General features: G+C 38.2%; 1 protein-coding gene across 1 annotated transcript in view; it reads left to right on the top strand.

Annotated features, from left to right (window-relative positions):
* The window catches only part of EPS15 (epidermal growth factor receptor pathway substrate 15), a 170222-nt gene that overhangs the window by 76538 nt on the left and 75990 nt on the right, over positions 1–17694 (top strand). The window contains exons 11-12 of the mRNA XM_082613362.1: positions 88–244; positions 4485–4570. Of these exons, the coding sequence (XP_082469488.1) occupies positions 88–244; positions 4485–4570 (243 nt within the window). The remainder of the gene's footprint in view (positions 1–87; positions 245–4484; positions 4571–17694) is intronic.

Raw genomic sequence — 17694 nt, 5'->3', positions numbered from 1 at the left:
AGCTACATAGTCATATTAATTTTCCCCTGGATTTTTAGAATGGTAATTGTGACATTTACATGCTGTTCATTTTGTTTATTTGTACAGGGCGTTATGTGACACAAAGGACTGTGGGAAGCTTTCAAAAGATCAGTTTGCCTTGGCTTTCCACTTAATCAATCAAAAGTTAATAAAGGGCATTGATCCTCCTCACATTCTTACTCCTGAGATGATTCCACCATCAGATAGGGCCACTTTACAAAAGGTAAGACAACTTAAAAGAAAACCTTAATGCATTAACAGAAAAGAACAAATGCTATGTCAGGTGACAGAATCGATTTGTATGGAATAGTGGAGAAAATGTATCTGGCTAGAAACAGAGCAGTATACTGTTTGCGGTTTAATTTGTGCCTATAAATATGTTGGAAAACCTTGTATGATATCCTTGGGCTACAGCTCATTTATCCCACCATTCATTACACATACGACAACCATACTTTCCAGTCTTAAAACTGGAAAATGTGGTCTTGTTTTTCCCCCATGGATTTGTGAATTAATTTTTATGATTAGAGTGTAAATTTTAAATGAAACCTATAAGAATTAAATTATTGCATTTCATTTGATAATTCACTCTTGGAGAAAACAATACAGATTTGAAAACAAAATCTAGGAGATTATGATTGCTTGTTGTCAATTTTACATAAAAAGAAAAAGAAAAGAAAAACTTGTTGAGGAAAAGTCTGTGTGGTTTTTGCCATATAGATGACCCTCTATTCCTGAGCATACAACCGAATTTCATATCTGAACAGCTAGAAACAGGTTTTAGCTACTTTTGGTTCTGGCCAGCAGTGGGAATTTTCAAAACTACATGTTTCAGTAATGCTGTACCTTGATTTTTCTCTTCTCATCTAGAAACCCTTCCTAATATTGTGGTTTATAATATCTTGGCCTTATAATAGAGCTTTAAAAGGACTTGCATGCTCTAGTGGCTGTTTGCCCTCCATACTTTGTGTCTTTAAGTATCTTGTGACCTACAAAGTAACCATGGATGTGGTGATTCTTCAGAGTTACATATATAGGAGTTGTCACATATTTGGTATAGGAGAGTTCTCTTTAAAATGTCAGTAGAATGTCTTGCATTAATTTTGTCACATAAGTTAAAAAAATCCCATTTTAACAAATCTAGTAACAGTCAAAATTGGATTTTTTTCCTGAGTTAACTAAATGGAAATTTATAGCCACTAAGTATAGAAGTTACGTATAAGAGTTTTTATTTGTATTTTCACATTAAGTAACTACTTGATTTTATCTACTTTGTGAGTGTTTTGGGGGGAGCATTTTGTGAATTTCTGAGATTTATTTTAATGTAGGACATGGGTTCCCTAAGTTGTAGAGAAGGCTAAAAGTGATGCCACCCAGAAAGATAGAGGTTACAAATTTGTATTTATGCCCCCTGCTCTAACTGTATCTCAGTTATGGAATGCTATGTTGTTTTCATCTTCTTTCACTTATGTAGACTGCTTTTTTTCCTTGCTGCCTTCATTTTATACCAACTGGGTCTCCCACCAACACAAAATACACATACAGCAGAACTTTCTGAAGCAAATTGTTTGTTCATTGAAGTCTCTATAACATTAGTAGGCACTTTGAGTTGCATCTGCTATACAGAATTTTCAATTAAGTAGATTTACTGAAGTCCATTCACTAGAGCATAGATACTTTTGTCCATGTCAGATATCAGTATTATTCATTAAAATGGGATTTTATCACTGTTGTCTTATCTATAACCAAAAATTTTAACCTTAAAAATTAAAATTTGCATTTGTTTTGTCTTTCAAATAATCTCTTTTCTCTTTATAATCTAATTTTTTTGGAACTGCATTTTTTAGCAGCTTTGACTAATCCTTTTTTGAATGTTGCTTTCCTTTCTGTGTTTTTTCTAGTTTGGACTATTTTTTCCATTCTGCAGCACTCTGCTTTTCGCCTTTCTTGTACTGTCAGTTTCTTAACTCTACTCTCTCAAGGTTAGAGCTTTACTTTATGCCTTTTTTAGCATTATGGTTTTTGGTTTACAAGATACATTTTGAAATTAGAGGTTGTTTATGCCTCAAAGTTAATGCAGAGAAAATACCTAAACAGCATGCTTCTGTCACATGTCTGTCACTTGGTCCTTGTGTGCATTTTAACTTGCCTTCCCTAAGCTCTCTGATCCACTTAAAATCACCGAAGTGGAATTTTTGTGTAATACACAAAACAGGGTGAGAGAAAATATTTTGCAAGAAGGGGACATGGTACATTTTTCTTCATATGCCCTTCTTATACTTTATATACTGTTAGCCGAACTTTTTCTGTGCTTCCTGATTGCATGTTATTTTATTGCTCTAGAGCAGGAGTTTAATTTTTGTGTCAGCAATTGAGTGGGACACAAGTACACTTACCAGTACCAACTAAGTACACTAATCTTCATTCTGGAGTCATCTATGGTATTACCTTATAACTTGTTTGAAGTGAAACTTATTTGTCTCACTCTTCTTATTTGATGATATTTTCAATAGTGAAAGACTGTCAAATGTGAGTCACTTTTTTTGAGTTAGAGTGACAGAACAGGTATGGGAGTCCTGAGTTTCTTGGTTTGCTTGCACCTCTGACAGCAAATTTCTCAGTAGCACTTATGTGATGTAAGTTACTCTTGGTGATAAAAGTGAGACTAAGTGCTAATTTTTCATTTTGTTCGCCTTTCAAATTGTCTGGCCAGGCTTAATTAGCTCATAAGTCAAGTTTGGGCAGAGTTAAAATCCTAGTAAATACTTGTCACATTCAGAAACCCACTTTAAAATTTCTGACTTTTTAGAATGATATGGGTCTGTGTCAGTGAAATACGTAATAGTAAAACATACTAAGAGGCATATTTGGTACAAATCTGTAATTAATATAAAATTGAGAATAGCATTAATTGAATCCTAATGGATGAGGTTTGGTATTGATAGTCAAAACAAAACAAAACATATGAGGATGGTTATGCAGTATAGCATAAAGAAATATAGAAGGAATTATTTGCCACATTTTACTGATGTACCTGTTTATCAAGTTGGCTTTTAGGGTAATGGTTTCATTTACCTAAATGATCTTAATGTGCAGGTGCCAAGGGGCATAATGTGAAATAACACTTGAATTTGATTAGAAGTCTCCTGATCAATATCGCCTATTAGCTAGCTGGGTTCAACTTTAAGCAAGTCATGTTAATATGTTTCCTTAGCTCTAAAATGGGGTTAATAATAATATCTGCCCTACCTACAGACCAGTTTTCAGATTAGCACTTAGTAAGTTTGTAAACCATTATATAAATGTGAGCAGATAGGATACTGTGAACTTTTAGGTTTCTTCTTCTGTTGTGCAAGTTGGTGACATACCTTAAGTTCACAGCAACATAAGTATAATACTAAGTTTTATGTTCTACTAATAAGGTCCTCAATGTATCTTAGTTTTACATGTTTAGGCCTCAGTTTTAACATTTCCTAATGATGATCATCCTGTTATTTGTCAGTTTGGTTGTAGCATTGGGTGTAAGTCAAATGTTTGAAGGAGCAGTTATTTTTTTGCCTTGACTTCAGCCATCTATATAAAGCATCAAAAATGGTTCACAAAGGGGACTGAGCCAGGGTGGAAGCAAGTCATTGGGAGCCTTTCCAACTTTCAAGAGCATATTCTGTTGAGGAAGTTAAGTATAATAATAGCTTACATTTATAAAATATCATAAAGTTTGTAGAGGGACTTCATATGCAATATTTATTTAATTTTTAAAGTGGGCAGGGCAGAGATTATTTCCCTGTTTTGCAGTGAAGATCATGCAGCTAGTAAAACAGCAGAGCCCAGAATAAACCCAGCTAGGTTTTCTAAACACAAATACCATTCAGAGACTAATTTTGACACCTCCATTATTGAAAGAAAACCATACGTAAAGGATGTCATATAAGACAGTTTCATGTATGGTGATACTAATATTTAGTATGGAACATGCTGAGCGGTTGGTTTTACTTTAAGTAGACACTGAAAGTATTTAATAAAAGTAAATACTTGTTGAATTAAATAAAATCAACCACCATTTATTTAATACAAATAAATCACAATTCACCTCCCCAAGAAATTTATGCTTCAGTGGAGGAATTAGTTTATAAATCTGATATCTGCTTTACTGCAACATTCTAGACAGGCTAAGATCACGCAGTGAAGACATTGGGATCTCTAGTGGTGGTATATATTATAGAACAACAGCTTTTAGAGAGTTTAAGGGAAAATGTCTTAGTATATAACCGCCTGTGTGTGTGTGTGTGTGTGTGTGTGTGTGTGTGTGTAAAATTGCACTAGATAGGGTTTTCTTAAGTGAATTAAAAGTGTTAGTAATACCATAAAATATGTATCCATATAGTGCTTTTAAACATTTTTAATGCTTTGCCACATGCAATTTTATAGTAATAATGTTATAATTGTGAACTCTTTGTTTTTAGAACATCATAGGATCAAGTCCTGTCGCAGATTTCTCTGCTATTAAGGAGCTAGATACCCTTAACAATGAAATAGTTGACCTACAGAGGTATGTAAAGTAAAATTATACCTGATTATATAAATATGCACACACTCTTTTCTGTTTCTAACGTATATCTTGGGTAAGTACTACTTTATTTGGTTAAGTACTATGGTTCTTAAAATGGGAATTGGTGTACCTTATTAAATCTAAGGCAAATAGAAAGCCCAGAGATAAACCCATGCATATATGGTCACCTAATTTATGACACAGGAAGCAAGAACATACAATGGAGAAAAGACAGCCTCTTCAGTAAATGGTGCTGGGAAAACTGGACAGCTACATGTAAAAGAATGAGATTAGAACACTGCCTAACACGATACACAAAAATAAACTCCAAATGGATTAAAGACCTAAATGTAAGACCAGACACTATAAAACTCATAGAGGAAAACATAGGAAAAACTCTCTGACATAAACCACAGCAAGATCTTTTTTGACCTACCTCTTAGAGTAATGAAAATAAACAAATGGGACCTAATGAAACTTAAAACCTTTTGCACAGCAAAGGAAACCATAAACAAGACAAAAAGACAACCCTCAGAATGGGAGAAAATATTTGCAAAGGAAGCAACAGACAAAGGATTAATTTCTGATATATACAAACAGCTCATGGAGCTCAATATCAAAGAAACAAACAATACAATTAAAAAATGGGCAGAAGACCTAAACAGGCATTTCACCGAAGAAGACATACAGATGGCCAAGAGGCACATGAAAAGATGCTCAACATCACTAATTATTAGAGAAATGCAAATAAAAACTACAATGAGGTTATCACCTAACACTAGTCAGAATGACCATTATCAAAAAGTCTAGAGGGCTTCCCTGGTGGCGCAGTGGTTGAGAGTCCGCCTGCCGATGCAGGGGATGCGGGTTCGTGCCCCGGTCCGGGAAGATCCCACATGCCGCAGAGCGGCTGGGCCCGTGAGCCATGGCCGCTGAGCCTGTGCGTCCGGAGCCTGTGCTCCGCAACAGGAGAGGCCACAACAGTGAGAGGCCCGCATAACGCAAAAAAAAAAAAAAAAAAAAAAAAAAAAGTCTAGAAACAGTAAATGCTGGAAAGGGTGTGGAGAAAAGGGAACCCTCCTGCACTGTTGGTAGGAGTGTAAATTGATACAACCACTATGGAGAACAATACGGAGGCTCCTTAAAAAACTAAAAATAGAACTACCATATGACCCAGCAATCCCGCTACTGGGCATATACCCTGAGAAAACCATAATTCAGAAAGAGACATGTACCACAATGTTTACTGCAGCACAGTTTACAATAGCCAGGACATGGAAACAACCTAAATGTCCTTTGACAGATGAATGGATAAAGAAGATGTGGCACATATATACAATGGAATATTACTTAGCCATAAAAAGGAACAAAATTGAGTTATTTGTAGTGAGGTGGGTGGACCTAGAGTCTGTCATACAGAGTGAAGTAAGTCAGAAAGAGAAAAACAAATACCGTATGCTAACACACATATATGGAATCTAAAAAAAAACAAGGGTTCTGAAGAACTTACCAGCAGTACAGGAATAAAGACGCAGACATAGAGAATGTACTTGAGGACACGGGGAGGGGGAAGGGTAAGCTGGGACGAAGTGAGAGAGTGGCATGGACATATATACACTACTAAATGTAAAATAGATAGCTAGTGGGAAGCAGCCACAGGGAGATCAGCTCAGTGCATTGTGACCACCTAGAGGTGTGGGATAGGGAGGGTAGGAGGGAGACACAAGGGGGAGGAGAATACATATATGGGAATATATGTATATGTATGGCTGATTCACTTTGTTATAATGCACAAACACACCATTATATAGCAATTATACTCCAATAATGTGTTAAAAAGTTAAAACATAAATCTAAGGCAACCTTTAACTGCAGGATGCACTATTATGTAGCACTGAAAAAAGAAAAAACCACTGCCAAATAAACAATGGCATTCCAGCAGCTATAAGGTACTATATGATTTTGGACAGTGAAATAGGTATCAATATATCTTGGAATGAATGGAGTACAGTTTTCTTTTTGTTTTTGAAGTTTTTTTTAAATTTATTTTTGTTGAAGTATAGTTGATTTACAATGTGTCAGTTTCAGGTGTACAGCAAAGTGGTTCAGTTATACATATATATACCTATTCTTTTTCAGATTCTAGTCCCTTATAGGTTATTACAAAATATTGAGTGTAGTTCCCTGTGCTATATAGTAGGTGCTTGTTGGTTATCTATTTTAAATAGAGTAGTGTGTATATGTTAGTCCCAAACTCCTAATTTGCCCCTCCCTTTCCCCTGAAATACAGTTTTCCTCCAACTTCAGACACTTGAATAACAATAGGAAAAAATTATTATTTAATACATTGTATGGAAGGAATGTTAAATGCAGACACCATGCCAAGAGCTTTCATAACTTGTTATCTCATTTGATCCTCACAAAAACCTTGTAACTTGAGATAGATATTACTGTTCTGTTTTATAGGTATGGAGTTAAGATGCTTAGACAGGTTATTTTACCCAAAGTCATACAAACCTGTATCAATAGAACTAATACCTGATCTCAGGACTGCTTGATCTGGAGTTGGATTTTCTTTCTTATACTCATGTACTGTGTAGAAACAGACTTGAATACCATTAGATTTGAATCTAAATACAGCAGGTCCTATTGGTATTTCCTAATTCCCTTGTTCCCTAGAAACTTTTTATAGTAATACTCATTGTAAAAATGACCTCTTAAAATTACTTTTTAAAAAGTGAGACCATTTTTCCATCTACAGGGCATTGGATTTAAATATCATTTTACTTACACAAACATTTTTTTTAACCTTCACAACACTTTAAAACAGACAATGGCTGATACTTTATTTTGTTGATGATATTGAGACATAAGGGGATTAAATGATTTAGCTGGGTTATATGGCAAGAACTTGGGAAAGATCTTTCCTCATCCATGAGACTACATTGAGATTATTGTAGAGAAACTTAATTATGATTTTTTTCAGTTGCAAGAAAGAACTCAACCCAGACTAAGTGAGAGTGAATTTATTTACTTGTGAAACTAAGACCTAGAGGTAGGGATGGCTTAAAGCATAGCTTCGTACTGGGGCTCAAATGATATAATCAGTTCTCTTGCTCTCTCCATTTCTTGTTTCCACTTCCACTGCATGGTTCCATTCTCAGATAGGCTTTCCTGTTATGTTGTCAAGGGGGTTATTGCACATCTGAGTCTCATGTACCTATTATTTCAGATCTAGTGGAGTTACTCTCTTGTGGCGGTTCCTGAACAAATCCTAAAATTCAATCTGATTGGACTGGTTTATGGTCCTACCTACTGAAACAGTCAGTGGCCAAGGTTGTATTGTTTGCTGATTTGTCATGAGCTCTGTCCTGGGCTGCGGGGGCGGGGGGGCGGGTGGCTAGTTTGCCGCTGAGACCACATGGAGGAGGGGGTATCCCCACATGAAAATTCTGCCAGAAGGAGGAATGAATTCTGAGAGTAAATGTCTATAGAAAGCAGTATAGCTTCAAATCCATAGTAATTTCAGTGATCACCCTTAGTATCATCTGCCAATTTGAACAGTATGTCTTGACATTCTGTAACCTTAGTCTGGGCACCTTTTTAAACAGGATTGTTTAGTTTTGACTTATCTGCCTTCTTCTGAATTCTACCAAATTCTGTTTCCAGCTCAAAAATTGGCCTTTGCCTATTACATAAAGCTTTTAGTATTGGAATCAAAAACAAACAAATGAAAGCAAACCCTTGGAGATTACATAATCCAATTTCTTTTTTACTCATGGGGGAAAAAAATCAAAGTCATACATCAGGTCAGCAAAAGTGCTGGCTGGCACCCAAACCTGGTTGTATAGTTCTTCTAGTTCTACATTTTTTTCTGTTATATAAGACAGCTTTTCATTAAGATTTAGAACATTTTTACTTTGGTTTGAAAAAAAGTAAACATTTGATTACTCAGTCTATAATGGTGTATAGACTTCATTTCATATGGTCTATAAACGGTCCATTAGCATTTTTGCTTGCCTTATGAGAAATGTGCATTTAATAGTAGCTAGATTTGGGCCTTCCCTGGTGGCACAGTGGTTGAGAATCTGCCTGCCAATGCAGGGGACATGGGTTCGAGCCCTGGTCTGGGAAGATCCCACATGCCGTGGAGCAACTAGGCCCATGAGCCACAACTACTGAGCCTGCGCGTCTGGAGCCTGTGCTCCGCAACAAGAGAGGCCGCAATAGTGAGAGGCCTGCACACCGCGACGAAGAGTGCCCTGCTTGCCGCAACTAGAGAAAGCCCTCGCACAGAAACAAAGACCCAACACAGCCAAAAATAAATTAATAAATTAATTTTAAAAAATAAAAAAAATAGTAGCTAGATTTGAAAATACTTGTCATCTGTGCCTCTCAAGCCTATGAAAATAGACACTTACTCCAGGGCTTGCTTGATTTCAACAGTAGTTATTTTACTTATGAAATGTTTTTGTAATGAGTTTAATAGGAAGTAGAGCATCGTACCTAAAATGTTCTTGCCGATACAAACACTTGTAATACAGTAAGTCCCCTACATACGAACCTTCAAGTTGCGAACTTTCAAAGATGTGAACATGTGTTCACATGTCCAGTCACATAAGTTAGTTCACGTGTCTGGCGTACATTGACATGTGTGTGCATCCTCCACAAGTGGTTGTGCTTTTGTGTACTTTACAGTACTTATAGAGTACAGTAGTACAGTATCTTTATTTCAAGCCCAGGATGTCTGGAAGCAAGTGTAAAAGCAGCAGTGATGTAGCTGGTACTGCCAACAGCCCCTGTATGCCAGCTGTTGTACTGTACTACTGTACTTTTCAAGGTACTGTACTGTAAGATTAAAAATGTTTTCTTTATTTTTTGTGGGTTTTTTTTGTTTTTTATGTACTATTTTTGTGAAAAGTATTATAAACTTGTTACAGTAAAGTACTATATAGCCGATTGTGTTAGTTGGGTACCTAGGCTAACTTTGTTGGTCTTACGAACAAATTGGACTTATGAATGTGCTCTCAGAATGGAACTTGTTTGTATGTAAGGGACTTACTGTATTAGTTAAATTTTGATAAACTGAGCTTTCACTAACTTCTAGTTACCATAGTGTTAAGTTGTACTAATGGCAGTCTTATATAGTGAATTACAGCTAAACACATAAAAAAAAAATCTAACATTTTGTGATGTCTTATTAAGAAAATCATAGTGCTTCAAAACCTTATTAAGTTTTAAATTGTAGTCAAATTTTATAAATGTGTAATACGTTTATACTTGACACTTGTGAAAATATTTTCCCTAGGCTTTTATTTTAGGTGAGATCTACAGTGTAGGCAAACTTCCATTATCTGTCAACTTCAGTAATGTCATAATAAGGCTCATCTACCCATGCTAAAATTATGGTTGTTAAAATTCAGTTTTGTAAATGGTTGTATTAAGTCACTACCACCAAGTCTTTAACACATTACATTATAAACCTTGGCTTTTGTTACTGTGAATGACTATTTTTTCTGTGCAATGGTATTACTCTTTTGCCTTTAAATCTTTTATTAATATATCAGGCAGTGACATGTGTAACTACAAAATAGGAAAGAATTTAAACAGATTTTGTTTGTGGCTTTTACTAAATTGTCATCTGACAGAAGATTAGCTCCTTCTTATTTGTTTGGTTTTCAGATGAAGATATTTAATTTTAGTCCAGGGATCAAACCTGCAAATAAACGATGTACATAATATGGTACTGTAATGAGAATGTAATGAATATGGTGCTTTACAAGATTTGCTTTTTCCCCCTCAGTGATGGTTATAATACATACTCATAAAAATTTGGAAAACACGGAAAAGCATAATGAATAAAGGAATGTTTATTTTATTTTATTTGTTTACTTTTGGCTGCGTTGGGTCTTCGTTGCTGCATGCGGGCTTTCTCTAGTTGCGGTGAGTGGGGGCTACTCTTCGTTGTGGTGTGCGGGGTCTAAGCTCACAGGCTTCAGTAGTTGTGACATGTGGGCTTAGTAGTTGTGGCTCACGGGCTGTAGAGCACAGACTCAGTAGTTGTGGTGCACGGGCTTAGTTGCTCCGTGGCATGTGGGCTCTTCCCGGACCAGGGCTTGAACCCGTGTCCCCTGCGTTGACAGGCGGATTCTTAACCACTCTGCCACCAGTGAAGCCCCAGGAATGTTTGTTAGAATAATAATTTGTTCTGAGCGTTGAAAATCAATGGAGATATAAAAAAACCATATATAACCTCAAGAGTTGGTTGGGTAAAGAATGTTCTTTGTTATCAGTCAGAAAATGAGATGTTGTTTTCTTCCCTAGTTCACCAAATTGTTTCTAGTTGAAAATATAGGACATTGGGAGCTTGAGGCAGGATGACTTTCTGTCATTTGTTTCTTTAAATTTTTTTTTTTTTTTTGCGGTACGCGGGCCTCTCACCGTTGTGGCCTCGCCCGTTGCGGAGCACAGGCTCCGGACGCGCAGGCTCAGCGGCCATGGCTCACGGGCCCAGCCTCTCTGCGGCATGTGGGATCCTCCCGGACCGGGGCACGAACCCGTGTCCCCTGCATCGGCAGGCGGACTCTCAACCACTGCGCCACCAGGGAAGCCCTCTTTAAATTTTTTATATGATTCCTTCAACATTTGTTATATAGGGATTTAATTATATAAATCAGATTAAATTAGTATAATATTTTTAACTTAAAGGAAAGCAATGGTTTTAAAATAATCTTATCAAATACCTGGATCTCTCACCTGAGCTGAACACCTGTATTTTTCATTGCCCAACTAGTGTTTTCATCTGAATGTTCAGTAGGACCTGACTTCCTAATTTTCTCCTGACCACTATCCTTGTCTCTTTTATTTCCCTTTCTCAGTGACATCACCATTTATTGTTACTCAAGCTAGAAACCTGAAAAATTCTCATTTTTATTCTTCTATTTTTGAGATGTTTCTTGAAATCATTCCTACCTCTTCATCTCCTTTGCCTGATCAACTCCTCCTCATCCTTCAGATCTCACCTTAGATGTTATTTCCTCTGGAAGCCTTCCCCTTCCCAGCCCCCATACCTATCAAATCTTATTTAAGAGTCTATCTTACATAGTTTTTAAATTTACATTTGTCATAGCATAATTGTCTGTTTTATTTGGATATCTCACTAGACTATGTACTTCTTAATCATAGGGACTATTTGCTTGCTCACTGTTAATCCCTACTGCTTAGTTTATGTAATAGATACAATATACATAGCTTATATAATAGATATATAGAGAAAATAATTTGTTCAGTATTGTTGAAATCTGTCCTGTCCTTTCTGCTTTTTCTGTCTAGTTTTAGCCCTTACCTCAGTTCACTTTTCTGAGTATGACATAAAATCTCTTCCTTTGTGGTGCTCTCTTGGCATCCTGACCATTCTTCTGTCTTAGCTACTTCCCACAATAAAGTAGGATCATCTCCCACTTTGATACTGTAAAGCAGCAGTCCCCAGCCTTTTTGGCACCAGGGACCAGTTTTGTGGAAGACAGTTTTTCCATGGACCCAGGGTAGGGGGTTAGGGGGGATGGTTTTGGAATGATTCAAGTGCATTACATTTATTGTGTACTTTATTTCTATTATTATTACATTATAATATATGAGGAAATAATTATACAACTCAACATAATGCAGAATCAGTGGCATCCCTGAGCTTGTTTTCTTGCAACTGGATGGTCCCATCTGGGGATGACGGGAGACAGTGACACCCGAAGTGTATTGCTTATGTCCAGTCTACTCCGTAATCTTGTTTTGGCTGCTATCACTGCAGAAAACCCTGCTTCACAAAGATAGGGTGTTGGAAATGGAAACAGCCTTTTCAGTGCTTTTTGTGGCAGTCTCAGGATATTCCGCCTTAGCTTTCATCCAGAACATATGGAGATGTGAAGTTGTCTCAAACATACTTTTAAGGCTACCGTCATTTGCGATCTCAACCAGTTGATCCTCTTTTAGCACAGACAAAGTCGATTCACCTGGCTTATTCACAAATGGGTCGCAGATCCATTCCTTCCCAGTTTGGGGGTCTTTTGTGGTTGGGAAGTAATGCTCAAAGTCTTTTGAAAGCTGAGATAGGTGATCATGCACCAGCTGGGAGAAAGAAAGCCCTGGCTCAGTCTCTTTCAAAATCTCTGCCAATGTTTGAAACATGTCAAAAATCCCAGTGTTCACTCGTCGCCCCCATAATTCAAGTTTGGCTTTGAATGTAGCCACTTTATCTGCCGACTTGAACAGAGTTGTCGTTCTCCCCTGAAGTGACAGATTGAGTTTGTTGAGCAGGTTGAATATGTCACACAAGTAAGCAAGTTTTGTGACCCATTCTGTGGCACTGAAATGTGCTTCCAGTGGTGAGTGTTTTTCTAAAAGAAATTTCTGGAGCAGCTCTCTTAACTCAGAATCTCTGGCCAGTGATCTACCTTTAGAAAGCCATCTCACTTCTGTGTATAAGAGAAGATGTGTGTGCTCTGCGTCCATCTCCTTGCAGAGCTATGCGAACAAATGTGAGTTAAGGGCGTGTACTTTACTTTGGTTGATAATTTTAATGATATCCTGCAAAACACTGTTAAGCTCAGGTGACATTTTTCCACTACCCAGTATTTCTCTATGGATGACAGAGCGCGAAGACTCACATTCAGAAACGACCTCTTTGACCCGAGTAGTGCAACCAGAAGGCCGTCCAGTCATGGCAGCTGCTCCGCCCATGCATATACTGACACAAAATGACCCATTCAGTTTTCCTGATATGTAATCATTCAAAGACTTGAATAGTTCTGCAGCTGTGGTGTTGGTTGGCAACAAAAGTGCACATAACATATCCTCATGCATATCTTCCTGAAAAATATATCACACAAAAACAAGCATTGTTGCCTTGTTGTCAACATCGGTAGACTCGTCAATCTGGATTGTGTACCACGGTGACTCATTAATCCTCTCTAACAATTGTGCCTTAATATCCTCTGCTATTTCATCAGTTTGTCTAGTTATGGTGCTAGCTGAAAAAGGAACACGTGCCACCTTTTGAACTGCAGCCCCTCCGAAAAGTTCACGACAAATGTCCTTAGCAGCAGGAAGGATCAACTCTTCACCAATAGTAAAGGGCTTCTTAGCTTTAGCAATGCGGTTAGCCACTAAGAACGATGCTGTCATTGCAGACAACGTTTGATGAAGTGGTGGCCTTCAACAATTGCTTCTGTTTTTCGTGTTCACATTTTTTCCTTTTGAAAAACTCCAAAGGCTTGTTTTTTAATGCAGGGTGCTTGGTCTCCATGTGGCAAAGCAGTTTTGAAGGTTTCATGGCTGCGTTGGTTAACCTGTTGCCACATATTATACAAAGTGGGTTTGGAGAATGTCGATCACCTGTTGCAATGAATCCGTAATTTAAGTAGGATTCTTGGTGTTTTCTTTTAAATACAGTTTTCTTTTTGTTGGTAGTCTTAGAATTTTCTGTTGTTTCATCATTGGGTCTTTCCCCCTTTTCAAAGAAGCTCTCTAGTGACATTTGTTTTTTACTCATTTTGGCTAGGGTTAGCTTGTGGGCTTACCACAACTGTGACTGAGACAAGTGTGCAGTGCGGGAAAGAGGTGCAGATGGAAGTGGTAAATAAAATAATGGGCGGGCCACTCATGGACTAAAGTAAGTGTCGGATTCTGACTTAAAGCCTGCCACCAGATGCAGCTGTACAATTGAAGTACATCAACTCACTTGCCACTATAAAACCTGCCACCACATGCAGCTTAATTGTCACTTCCCACTCACTGATAGGGTTTTGATATGAGTCTGCAAACGGTTTATTATGGTCTCTGTGCGGTCAAACCTATCTGCTACTGACAATCTGTATTTGCAGCCGCTCCCCAGTGCTAGCATCACTGCCTCAGCTCCACCTCAGATCATAGACATTAGATTCTCATAAGGAGCCCACAACCTAGATCCCTCGCATGCGCAGTTCACAGTAGGGTTTGCGCTCCTATGAGAACCTAATGCAGCCGCTGATCTGACAGGAGGCGGAGCTCAGGCGGTAATGCAAGCGATGGGGAACAGCTGGAAATACAGATGAAGCTTCGCTGGCTTGCCTGCCGCTCACCTCCTGCTGTGTGGCCTGTTTCCTAACAGGCTACAGACCAGTACCAGTCTGTGGCCTGGGGGTTGGGGACCCTTGCTGCAAAGCTTCTAGAACAGATACCATGTGTTTGCTCTTGTACTCTCTCTCATTGTTCAACATAGTGCTCTAATCGACCATTTCAGTTTCATTCCTCTTCTCTAGCCATATGGTGGGTGAGGTTATTACCTCTCAGCTCAACATGCCACCAGTTTTTATTCTTCTGTGCCTCTGATCCTACTCTTCCCCTTTGCCTGAGCACACCTTTTACCTTGTAAAGTTTTATTCCTGCTTTAAGGCCCAGCTTAAATATCATCTCCTTTGTCAAACCTTCCCTGAAACCTTGATTGCTAGTTCCTCTTTCCTTTCTACTTACAGAGTCTTTATTCCTTTGTAATAGTACTCACCACATTTTCGTGTGATTTTTTTTTTAAATTTTTTGGCTGCATTAGGTCTTGGTTACTGCCCATGGGCTTTCTCTAGTTGTGGCGAGTGGGGGCTACTCTTCGTTGCAGGGTGGGGGCTCCTCATTGCAGTGGCTTCTCTTGCTGCGGAGCATGGGCTTTCGGCACGAGGGCTTCAGTAGTTGCAGCACGCCAGCTCAGTAGTTGCGGGAAGCGGGCCCTAGAGCACAGGGTCAGTAGATGCGGTGCATGGGCTTAATTGTCCAACAGCATGTGGGATCTTCCTAGACCAGGGATCGAACCGTGTCCCCTGCATTGACAGGTGGATTCTTTTTTTTTTTTTTTTTCTTTTTGCGGTATGCGGGCCTCTCACTGTTGTGGCCTCTCCCGTTGCGGAGCACAGGCTCCGGACGCGCAGGCCCAGCTGCCATGGCTCACGGGCCCAGCCGCTCCGCGGCATATGGGATCCTCCCAGACCGGGGCACGAACCCGTATCCCCTGCATCGGCAGGCGGACTCTCAACCACTGCGCCACCAGGGAGGCCCTACAGGTGGATTCTTAACCACTGTGCCACCAGGGAAGTCCTGATCTTTTTTTTAATGTGTCTTTTTTTTGGTTTTGATTTGAACTCCTTCAGGACAGGGTCTCTGTCTTATTCATTTGGATATGTCTAGAAATTAATGTGCCTGACACCACAAAATTTCAGTACAGGTTAGTTGGTTGAGTGAATAAATCAAAGTTTGTTATAAATATTAGAATATTTTCCAGACTTAATTCCTGCAAAGTTTATGGCAGACTAGAAACCATCACTAAATGTTGAAATAAAGCAAATGATATTCTGAATAATAGCTAATTTTAAAGACTATAGAAGAAGATTTTGTAGGCAAGAGGATTTTTAATCCTGAAGGTTAATGGACTGATTTTTTGTATTTTGCCAACCTGTTCTTGTGTCAGGGATTTCCTTGGAGAATCTGATAAAGGCTATTAGACTCTGCCTCCAGAAAAAAAGAACATGTTTATCCATGTACACTGTTTTGCATTTATTTCAGGAGTTCCTAGACCCTTAAAAACTATCCATGGACCAATTTTTAAGAACCCTTGTTCTGAAAGTAAAGTGGCTCAAATAGAGAAGTTGGTGGCAGTGAAAAGGCAAAACATACCAAGAAATTGCTTCAGTCTCTTAGATAGTGTGGTGGTGGTGGATTATGCTGAGGCAGGAGTTAATATTTGTCTTCTACCAGCTTCTACTTCCTTCCTGTCTTCTGTCCTTTTAGCAAGAACATCAGGAAGTAAAAGCTACATCCTGTCAGGCCAGTTTGTTATCCTGGTCTTGGGCCAGTAAACAGGATAGATGATTACAATAATAGTTACTTGGCATTGTGCTATTCCTGCTTTATATAAATTTTCTTATTCAATTCTTGCAACACAGCTGAAGGGTAAGCAGTTTTATTCTGATTTTTCAGATGAGGAATGGACAAGTTTTCTAAGAAGTTTTCCTTGATATCCACTTCAGCTCAGAGAACACTCAATATCCTTCTCTCCGAACACTTACAATACTGAATTATATTTCTTTCCCCAGTAGTCTCTGAGCTCTGTGTGATAGTACCAACTGTCTCTTAAAATTTCTAATTAGGCAGTATAGTGTAGTATTATTTCAGAGCATGGGCGTTGTAACCAGATTGCCTGGTTTGATTCCTGACATGACTTAGACAAGTTACTTAACTATCTGTGCCTCAGTTTCTTCATCTGTAAAATAGAAATATGAATAATCCCATGTAAAATGCTTAGTACAGTTCCTGGAACATGGTAAATTTTCAATGCATGTTAGTAATCATCATCATCATCCCCCAAACCTAGCTCAGCACTTAGAGCACAGCATTCACTGAAAGGTACTCAGCAGACATTGGTTGGAATAGCTGAATGAGCACTCTCTTCCCTAGTTGGAGACTGGAACTGTGTAGCTCGGCAGCCAGAATCTGTGTTCCTAAATATATAGATCTCTACCTCAATCGTATATAAGAACTGATTTTTAAAAAAATATTTCAGGCAATGTTAGCATATGGTTTGAATTTTTTTTTAATTATGTTTTTGGTTTAGTTTAGTTCAAATACTGTGAGAAAACATTAGCTCTGGAGAGAGCATTGCTTATACTGTCGAATCTGGAATTCTTTTGCTTATAAAATCCAATGTGATCTGTTTCTGGCTCTGTGATACTGATGCTAGAAGGTCTCAATTGTGACTACATCAGCAATGGCGTTACTGATTGAGTAATCGAAGCTCTACATTGTAGTATGCGTTTGTTTGGTAATAAGGAGGCACCTTAATTCGTTTTCACGTAAAGTACATGGCTCATATTTAAAACCTCTGCTTAGGGAGACTTCCCTTATTTGAAACTCTCCTTGCTCAAGTCTGAGTCTGTGCTAATACAGCAGCCACTAGCCACATGTGGCTATTGAGCGCTTGAAATATGGCTAATCCAAATTAAGATGTGCTATTAGTATAAAATATACTGGATTTCAAAAGAAGAATGTAAATATTTTGGATATCTTGGATTAAATAAAACATATTAAAATAAATTTCACTTGTTTCTTTG

Source organism: Mesoplodon mirus (genome assembly GCF_964341445.2).
Source record: "Mesoplodon mirus genome assembly, chromosome: 3".
Taxonomy (NCBI): Eukaryota; Metazoa; Chordata; class Mammalia; order Artiodactyla; family Ziphiidae; genus Mesoplodon; species Mesoplodon mirus.
Note: the sequence above shows the minus strand (reverse complement) of the source record. Positions and strands in the feature narration are given on the sequence as shown.